Source organism: Colletotrichum graminicola (genome assembly GCF_000149035.1).
Source record: "Colletotrichum graminicola M1.001 genomic scaffold supercont1.47, whole genome shotgun sequence".
Lineage (NCBI taxonomy): Eukaryota > Fungi > Ascomycota > Sordariomycetes > Glomerellales > Glomerellaceae > Colletotrichum > Colletotrichum graminicola.
In genome coordinates, this window is record NW_007361051.1 from 369,739 (window position 1) to 380,197 (window position 10,459).

Sequence of the window (10,459 nt, forward strand, 5' to 3'; positions counted from 1 at the left end):
ATCATTGGTTAGGCTGTAATCTATTGGCCTGAGAGAGAGATGGCGATGCCCAAAATACGCCTGGCATTTAAACTGCAGTCTGCCTGATCCCTGGTATGATATATCCTAGGCCGCCATGAGATGAGCGCTCAGCGAGTGAGCACGGGGAGATGCAGCCCTGGCACGGCGCCGATCTCCAGCCGATGAACCAACCCCAGATAGGCTCTGAATGCTTCGCGTCCGCACGGCTATCATGTTTGAGGACACCCAGGTTGACAGTGGCTGATGCGTCGAATGCCGCAAGAATGATCATCGTGCTGTCTGAAGCGCCCAGCCGTTGCTCTGAAGCTCGAGCCAAGACGGACCGAACTTACCAGGGGCTGTTCAGGAACTTGAGGCAGTGCAGCACGGCGCCCCAAATATTGGTTGAGCTCATTTCGCCAATACCTTTCCGATCAAATATCCTTCCGCCACCGCTACGGTGGATTCAGGCGACAATTACTCTTGGGATCTTGAGCAATGTAAAGCCATTCCTAGGAGTCATCTGCATTTGTTGACATGCGAGTTCGTCCATTACCACATCATCGGCTGACACTTCTTCACCACCAAGTATGTTTTTGAGGATGAGACTTCGCGCAAAATTCCCAACAGTCCTCATGAAGAGGTTTAGGTGCCTAGATTTCTTTTCGGACGCTGCGTATCACACCGAGGAACGTCCCTACCCAAGAGGCAAGACTTGTTTGACTTGGGCATTTCAGTTGACTGGATGAATTATGCATCATGATGGGAGAGGAACATTTCTAACGCCAACGGCTAAAATGCCACTTTCACTGACTACTTCGGCGCCGATTCCTGTAGATGCCCCATATCGGCGGTCTATCTACATCAGCACGGCACCGAAACTTGCCCCCCACCCCTCCGCGTCGGGGCCGCAACGGGACTCGTGACGTGCCCCGGGTTGTAGGTGGGTGATAAACAAAGCTACCTGACAAGGAGGATAAAGGCTCCTTCGCCAAAAGACCATCTGATGGCCTTGAAGTTACCAACGTCCTTGCTACCAAGTGACAGGCACGAACCACATTGACGACAATACATCCGTACTTGTACAGGTATGTATGAAGCACCCTGACCACCGAGCGGCTCCTTTGGGATCAGCTCCGGCTCGTCAACCCCGAAAGCAGTGACTCCGCCATCTCCGATTTCTCCGCCATCTGCATGGCCTTCCTAGTGACCGTTGCAGAGGCCGTGCTCGAACCGCACAACTTCTCGCGCTTCCACCTCCTTGACCGGTCTGTGGACGGCCTGACTAGGTTGTTGCTGGCGCCACTGAATTAACGTCCGTCCTGAGCTTGCCCATCATCAAGGGCGACCTCCCCTCAAGAACTGCTGCCTCAGCAGGCAGATCTCTGACTTCTCTGCCGACGAGCCGTCGGTTCCTTCATTAAAAGTACGAGGCGATTGCCGGCGTACGATAACGATATTTGTGCAGCAGCGCTCCGAGCGAGGGTGCACCAGGAGGCAATGAGACCGACGTCTGAGTATTACATGGTTGACTACGCAGACAATGACGCCCTAAACATCTTTGGAGCACTCCCCTCTCCAAAGAAGTTGAGTTTTGGCGTGGCATACAACGTCCTTACCTCCTAGCCGCGAATCGCCCGGGCGGGGATTGAGCTGGCTGGGCCAATATACCGGAAAGCGGCTTTTGTGTAAAGTACACGAACCCCGTAACTATGTGGGAGCATATCGATAGGGTTATGGGTAAACCTTTAGAATACAAGACTAATTTCGTTGACGTAGTGGTTGAAATACTGGACTACATTGCGTATCAGTATACATTAGGCAATGTAGCTGGTGCCATTGAGCCCCGAGTTGGGAAAAGGATTCGTCTCGTAGTGAACGTCAACGAACAGGAAACTGTATCACGAAGAAGTCGACGAGTGCAATGACGCATCGTCCTCAGGTTATACGCCGTAAAGTTCTAGTTCTCACCCACACCCAGAAAATAGGTCAACGAAACATGCTAAATGTATAACGCAGTGATTTGGCTCTGGAAAAAGCAAGGCTAAGGAGAAATCCCTCCCGTACCGTGTGGGCGACTTGCGGTTGGTCTCTAGTAAAGTTGACCGAGTGACGGATGGTTCTCCGTCCTGTTAACCAGGCCTGCAGCTCAACAGATTTAGTCTTTTCCTGAGCATAAAGTAATCTCACGAGCATTTGGATGACGTGATGGCGAAAGCTCTGGGATGTAGCTCCGCAAGTGATCCGGTTGGATGGAAGTTTATCAGACACCTCATTCCCGGGTTAGCAGGATCGGCCTAGGTCATTTTACCTTTCTCACTTCAGAGGACCTCCCGTGTCAGTATCTCTGTGCATCAAGCTATGCCCGGCAACCCCAGCTCCATTCCCCGTTCGATCGCGGCGTGCTTCACTACTTCGACCAGAACCTTTCCAGCCTGTTTGGTAATCCAAGCGTCGATATCGAGGTTGCCCACTGTTATGCAAATCGGGCATATTCTTTTCAGCCAAAAGAGAGAAGCCCACTACCACACTGACGATAGTAACCGAGTTAGAGTTGTTTAATCGTATCACTTTGGAAACAAAGCTTCAGCGTGGGGAGTGATTTTGGAAACGACAAAGTTGTCGTTATGTGACGAGGACAAAAAAACGGACGACTAGGAGGCTGGCAGGCAGCTGTATAAATATCTACCCACCTAAGAGGATTGTTGATTGATCCCGAATTGCCGCGTTGACATCGAAAATCTAACACCGGGCAAAACAATTTGATCAAAAATGGCTCTTACACCCCGAATGGATCCATATGCGCGGCTGCTCTTCCGTTTATATGAGGCCCTTGTTTTGCTTTCGATTTTGCGGCCAGTAAATGGGTCACATCTTATCACACAGCTCAGCAGCTACACCATTCAAGACGCTAGGAGGCGCTTTCTCAAAAACTTGTGCTTCCTTTGCGACTACAAAAAAGGGGGCGGCAGCACCACTGCCATAGCCGTGGAGGAACGTGAAGACTGCCATGTGTTCTGGGTTTCCTCGAACGAAGGGCCTGGCGGGGGCATCACACGTCACATAAGTGATGTTCTTGATCATGTGCAGCGTTTTGCCAGTCACAGTGAGGACCGTGTTACATCAGAGGAGGCTTTGTTGGTCATGTGCACTGCGTTTGCTTCGTTGCGGATCAGGCAGCTGATCAGGATTCTACGCAATGCGGCTAGAAAGTGCCGAGTGTCGCTGGAGGGCGCTCAGAAGGAGCACAGTGGGTGCAATCTTCAAGTCCTATTCAAGTTTCTGGTGAGCTAGCTAACACGATCAGACGACGGTATCATGAACTGGCTTCGAAGTTTCGAGGATAACAACTCCTCCGAGCTGTCTATGTGCCGGGCAGCGTATTGCGCTCGCAATGACGAAGAACTGCGTCAGATAGAACAATTTGGCCAAGAATCCGAAGAAACCCCGGATGTAATGCAGACTTTGCCCGCATTCCGCGCAGTCAAGCATATGATCGGCCGGTTGGCAGCTTATATCCGCGCTGTTTCTCAGCTCCTTGACGATGGAAGCCGTTTGCGAAAACTTCTTATGGACTATCGCATCGTGTACAGTGTTCAATGCCCTGCGAGCGCGGCAGTTCCTGAGGCCGACCCGCACACGACCTTGAGCGGTGTACTCAAACGCTTGCTCCCCAATCAAGACATTCGATACCCGCAGTATCTTCGTTTCCTCGCGGACCTGGACAAACAAGTTCATCTTGAATCCAGGCTACACAGGGAGTTCGAGCCAGGCAAACTGGAGCCTGGCGTTCATGCCGAGGTTCAGCTACTGCATCACTTTTACAGCGAAAAACGCCAGTTCGCTGCCAAAGATAGATATATCGCGTGTAGCAAGCCTGCATGCATCTGCTGTGAGCTATACTTTCGTCATCATCCTGCCAAAGTCTGCCTACTCGACTCCCACCGAAAAGTATACCCAAATTGGGGGATCTTGAGCCTTGAAGGGGGGGCAGAGAACCCTCACTGGCTCGAATACCGCAGAACCATCAATGGTGTGGTGGGAGACCTAAAGTTCATGGTCCTGGACCAGATCTCGGAGCTACAGATTTTGAGCTGCGAGCGTCAAGATACGTTAACACAGATAACTACGTCCCAAGGTAGCGTAGATGGCGATTCGGATTCAGAAATGGACACATTTGGAAACTTCGGCAAGATTGAAACACCAGTAAATCGTAAGTAAATGTCTTATTTTATCCAGTTCAAACCCTTTTTTGAACTTTTTCTAACTACTCTCTATCCAGATGTAAACCTCAATAACACTATCGGTCTACAAAGCCTTTCATTGAACGTAGAAGTCATCTCAGACGATAAGACTAAAATAACAAATAGGACAGCGTTGTTATAAGTCTTCAAAAGGTTTAATTAATCATGAAAAAGTATGTGTGTAGTTATTTCTGCCTCTTACTTGTATTTATTTTAAATGTGCTATTTCCACTTTTGCCAATTAATAATCACATAAAAAAACAGAAGACACTACTTTAAATTTAAATGTTAGAAAAACAACTATTAAGCTCTCTTTCAACTTTTTTTTGTTATTTCTGGCGAGGATCATGGCCTATTCTTCTCCGAATATGACGGTTGAGGTTGTCCATTCTTGTAAAGGACGCTCCGCATTTACACTCGAACCGGGGCTGTCGAAAATGTGTTCCGTAGTGTTTTCCCATGTCCCGTTGACACGCTGATGTGTTGGGGCATACAGGACACAAAACAGGCTTGTAGTGTGTTCTGATATGCTTCCTGCTTCAACCTTCAGTACGCCCTATACCTTGACCGATCGTGTGCAATCTTACATACCTCCAGGCGCCCAAACTCGAGAATCGCCTACCGCAACCAGGCCACGTACATCTTGATATCCCCTTTTGGCATTCTTCGTCAACACACAGCGGCAATTCCTTCTCCTTAAATTTGATTCGATTGCAGGGATTTACTTGTCCGAAAGGAAAGAATGAAGAAGGTCCGTCTGGGCTTCTCATCCCAACGGAAAAGTGTTCTGCCTTGCTTGCATTGTTACACTCTCCCGATGCATTTGCTGCTAGTCCTACGCAAGGGTCCTGGGTGAATGCTGAGTAGTCACTCTAAAGAGGATTCGAAGCATCAAAAAGCCCAGAGCTATCCCGTAGGTCAGGAGAGGTGTCTATGACTGCCTTCATCGTTCTGTTCGTAGGCATCTCTGTATTGAAGCCCAAAACCGACGTGGTTTCCGAAAGGACTTTAGATGCCAGTCTTCTGCTTGCCGACTTGACTTCCATCTCTACAGTGAAAGACACTTGCTTCCTATACGTCAAGATCGTACAGGCCATTAGGCACTATGAAGGGTTAGTCGGATTCTTTTGCGGTTAAGGCATTCTTACAGTTGTGGTCCACCATCTGCAGAATCTTGCAACGAAGGCAGCAGCGCCTAGTTTGGGCGACGTGGCTTGTCCCTCTTATCTATTTCTTTTTCTTTGTCGTAAATATCGTATCAACAGTGGATGTTGATAGGTATTTTGGGCATTAAAGTTCCTGTTTTCAAGCTTTGTTGGGGTTGTTTAGCACTATTTGGCGGCAAGCTCATCAAGCTGATCGGGCTAGCAGGCGTCCCAAAATGATTTGAGATTGCCTCTTGTACTATGAAAGCTCAATTTAGTCATTAACGCTACAGTAGCATGTCAAATAGGAAAACAGCCCTCCTAGTGAAGCAGAAGCGGGGTCTCCTCGAGCTGAAACAAAGCATGTGGCTGAACTCAACCTTGTTCCGCCGGACGAAAAGGGAAGATAAACCAACGATTGTATGACAATGGGGATTGCAGGTACAAATATCAAGTGCCGTTATCATAATGATGTAACCAAGATTCTGATACACGGGGCTTTAACTCAATTTGTAGAAAGCTGGTAACGAGCCTTCCCAAGCACGGATGAAACCTAAGTTTCGGCATCACAGAAGATAAATACTATGTACCTTACTGATCATGTGTCGGAGAAGCTGCCGGGCCCATCTGATCATAGCAGATATCTATGACGACCCAACTCCAACAATAGGACCAGGACGCCAAGAAGCTTCTTGTTTCTCGTCTCAAATCCAGCACCTACAGCAGTATCCAACCCTGGCACCATCCTCAACGCCGCGAAAGGGTTTACATAACACAATGTCCAGCAGGCCATGTGCGATGCCCTCTATTTGAGCCTTTGACAAAGCCTAAAGAATGCTGCCAACGACTCTCTAGGCGTCAGGAAGAATGTTTTCGGATTGGATGCAATATATCTAAGAGACTACATTCCAGCTGCCACCACATACAGTGACATTCAGAATGTCTGAAGTCATGTGGATAGGGAGGAGACAAGTGGTTGACTTCAGACTTTCTGCATGTCACTGCAAGTAAATGGAGGAATTAGCAACCAAACTTCTCCCTAAGGGGGACTCGAACCCAATCGGCGCAAACTGGGTGGTGCGCTGCCCAGACTGGTATCAGAACGACAAGCCACTAAACTGCATAAAGAGGCTTTACAATTATGGGTTGAGATATGATAGCACAATGTCCTTTTACTGAAATTACGTGCTGCACTTCCGAGTAGACATCTTCTACTTAGCCAGGAGCAACACTCAGCAGAGTTCCCTTTCCGAATTCGACTTCCAGAGAGCAGCACAGTCCTATCAAACTCTTCAACACCCAATAATGCATTCCAAAATTGCCAACAACAGCATCAAGGAAGAACAAATTTTCTACGGCACCAACGTCAGACGAACTTTTAGGAAAGTAATTTTGCACTTTGAACATGAATTGTATAGAGAGGACTTCTATGTCATCCAAGATTGTTTAAGTATTCTTGGGGCCCTTCTTCGGTCTAACTTTCTTGGGATCAGCACTGCAATGTTTCGGTATTGCAGCGACTTATCCAGATCCAGAAAAGAGCAGCTGTATTGCCTCTTTTTCGAATAACCGAGCAGAGCTCGTGGTGAAATAAGAGTCAATCAGGTTACTAACTTGGGGAGTTAACTAGAATCTACGCCGATGAGCTCAAAGAGTTCCGGTTCTCCAACAATCGAAGTTTTATACAGGCCCAACGCCACAGTCGTCTCATAGTATGGGGTTCTGGGAAGGCAGCAACAATTGGGGACGCGGAAGGAATAACTAAATTTTCTAACAACCCTCGAAAATTGGCTATTACTGAGCTCAGGAGCCTCGATGGGACAACTATGCGAATCGAAAATGAGGATCTGAGGATACAAACCTACGTTGTAAATACGAAGAAGGTCATTTTCAGAGGGCCAGCGGTTTGATAAAGTATGCTTGAACAGCATTACCCACCTGAACAGGGACCCGTACTTTGGGACACGTCACACCAATCTGCATATCCATGCTTCCTAGAACGGAAGTTTGACTACTACAAATGCCTTCATGAAAAAGATAAGGCAATAGAGGCGGCAACGCGGATTTTAAACATAGCGCATTACCAGACCGAGCGCTGGATCGTGTTTGCTGTCCAGTTTAAGTCTTGACTGTGGAGAACAGGGAATATTGATCTGTCTTGGTGGTATGACTATGCTATTGTCCAACATGGCTCAAGGTATGAAGTACCTCGGAGACTGTTCACACTGGGAAGGGCGAACAACAGGCTGTCATATCGATTGCGTCAATTGGCTATCACCTTGTCTCCGACACGCCATTTGTAAAGCGCCCTATTGCCACCTCTTATCAAGAAAGCTGGGAGCGAGAATGCCATGCAGCCTAGCGATAAGACGTGTGCTCTACTTTTGGGTTGGCACTTAGACTATCTAATCTACACTGTGATAGTGAGGCGGAAGCTGCGCCTAGAAAGCTGGCAACCAATTGAGTTTCAGTCAAGCCGGCGTTCTTAAGCAAACCAGCCCACTTCGTATCTTCTAAGGAAATGTGATGATGCAGGCCATCGGCCAAACGCACTGTCAAGGCCCAAGACGCCGCCACTGGCCAGGGTTCTCCGGAGGTTGGATTAAGGTTGGGCTGTTCCAAGCTGCATCTCCTGTGCACATGCTACAGCACCAGGTCAAAAGTCTGGCAACGCAATAGGGATGGCCCATTCAACAGCAACAGTAGGGTCGTGAGACACACGTCCTTCGGTGATGCATTGTGAAGTGACCCTAAGCTGACGGGTCCCTTTTGTGACTTCTGATTGGATTGTTCTTATTGCTGTTGCCAGGCTTTTGACCTATTACTGTAGACGTTTCCTAAAGCCGTGATGGAACTCAGCGCAAACCCACCAACCCCGCTTCTTACGACGCCCGTCCACCCCATCCCACATTGACCTATCTTTAGATATCAATTGTTGGTTATACTTCATACCACCTGCATCCCATTGCCGATATAAAATCACTCTGTGGAGGCGCTTCTTAGTTCGCCATGATCCCCTCACTCACAAGACAACTATTTGTTGTCTCTTGGCTCGTCCGGTGTTCGGGGGGCAACAACACCTGCACCTACCAAAAAGCACATTTGCCAATGCACAGTTGAAATGCGGCAACCTTGGGCAAGGCCCTGATGACGTCGCTCTGGGAACCTCGGCACGATGGTTTTCAGGGCTACAGGCGCGTCTTCAGCATCTAAGTAGTAGCGCCAGCTCCCCTCGGGTTGTAGAAGAGGCTGATCAGCTGCTGCGACGAACTGATGAACAATGGATACAACTTTTGGCAGGAAGCCAAGGCTTGCTTACGGAGCTAAAATGGAGAGGCTTAGACAATCATCAACTATTCTGGGGCGACATGGTACGCTCTCGGCCAGCGACTGCTGGAACTCCAGTCCCTCCTTATGTGATGAATGCTAACGGTAACTTTAATTAGGACAGCATGGCGAGTGTCTTGGTCATTATTATACAATCATGTCAGGCTGTGAGCTTACAGTCTTAGGTTATGTGCAATTTGTGCCTGCTGTAGTGATGGTGTTTCCTTTGCTCACTGTCATTAGGTCATATCAACAACGTTATGTACAACCGCTATGTCGAGACAGGCCTGGTCCAGTTCTTTCGGACCCATGGAAAAGATTCTGCAGCCGAAGAAAAGAAGGAGTGGGAGGATCTCGTAACCCCGCGAGGCCTGGGAGTCATTAAAAAGACCATTACCACCGAGTTTAAATTTGTACGTTGACGAACCGGAGCACAACATGCAATGATTGCTGGTCCCTAGCACTTTCACCTCTGAACAGCCGATGAAATTTCCCGACAGAATCCATGTCCTGTACAAGTTGAATGAACCGCCAACATACGACACGACTTCTCTCAATCTGGAGGCATGGGTCTTGTCGGACCAACACCGCCGAATCGCCGCAAGATGTATCGAGGAGACCGTGATTTATGATTATGCGGTGGGAAAGAAGTCCATGCTGAAGCCTTTCATGATAGAGAAGCTCCAGCAAACATTTTTGATGCAGGAGAAGTCTAGGGAAGCTTTTCAAGCCGAAGCTAAACAAGTCATTGCAACTGTCGAGAATCTAGAAGATCAAATGGACTGAACTAGGTACATGGCCTCATTTGGTTTCATTTGGACGACATAGAATCCATTGAATATGTATACCAACCTAGATGGCGATCAGAAGTACTATACATCAACCGCAATGGAAACGAGAAGTGACCGAGAAGTACGACGGGCTCTACAAAGCCTTACTAATGGCCCCAGTGCTACGTTTAAGTGAATGCTGGTTTCCAATTACGAAAATATCCACGGCGCGAGTCCGGGGTGAGGCATTATTACCTGTTTTCTCGTTGCGGCAACCGTTAAAAACGTCAAGCTCACTCGTTACCAATTCAGCTTGGGGGCGGGAGTAAACGTTCATGTTGGTATACAGTAGGTATGCTTTGGGGGAGGTGGTTACGTGATATTTACGTAACACACTGCCTCCCTTAGCAGTATCTACCTTACTACTAGTATACTATCTAAAAGTCCAGATTCACTTTATAACTAATATAATAAGTAACCACTACATTCTATATTACGATTTGTTACGTAATCTACAGGATATCCCTCTTATGTAATTTAACTAACACTAATTAGTATATAATTAATTACTAGATCACTACTGTAACAGATTAGTAAGGTTTTTTGCGTAAAGCAGAGAGGATTAGCAGCCTATTAGCATAAATCCTCTATAACTTAACTATTATTATTATTATTATAACTTTCTTTAATTCCTTACTTTATCTTAACTAAATCTATATTAACAATAAGTAGAAAAGAAAAAGGCAAAAAGCTACTGCTAGTAACAGTAGGGCTATTAAGTTAACTAGTAATAAATACCTATAACTTATATTTATATTTACACTTACTATCCTTATTATTATACCTCCTATAACCTCTTCTTTTTCTACCTGCCTTTATCTACTACGTTAATCTAATAACATAAGGTAACTATATTAACTTTAATCTTAATAAGTTAGACCCCTATAAAGTTAGATTATATATAATATATATA

General features: G+C 47.0%; 2 protein-coding genes across 2 annotated transcripts; both read left to right on the forward strand.

The window, feature by feature from the left end:
- Nucleotides 1–2,772: 2,772 nt before the first annotated feature.
- GLRG_09341 (uncharacterized protein) lies at nt 2,773–4,221 on the forward strand (the record flags this gene model as incomplete). Its single annotated transcript, XM_008100026.1, has 2 exons — nt 2,773–3,250; nt 3,308–4,221. The coding sequence occupies 2 exons, from the start codon at nt 2,773–2,775 to the stop codon at nt 4,219–4,221; spliced, it is 1,392 nt and encodes a 463-aa protein (XP_008098217.1).
- A 4,755-nt stretch (nt 4,222–8,976) lies between these two features.
- Nucleotides 8,977–9,502, forward strand: GLRG_09342 (uncharacterized protein; the record flags this gene model as incomplete). The annotated part of the gene is made up of 2 exons (XM_008100027.1): nt 8,977–9,129; nt 9,197–9,502. 2 exons carry the CDS (start codon nt 8,977–8,979, stop codon nt 9,500–9,502), a joined length of 459 nt encoding a protein of 152 aa, XP_008098218.1.
- Between the last annotated feature and the right edge of the window lie 957 nt (nt 9,503–10,459).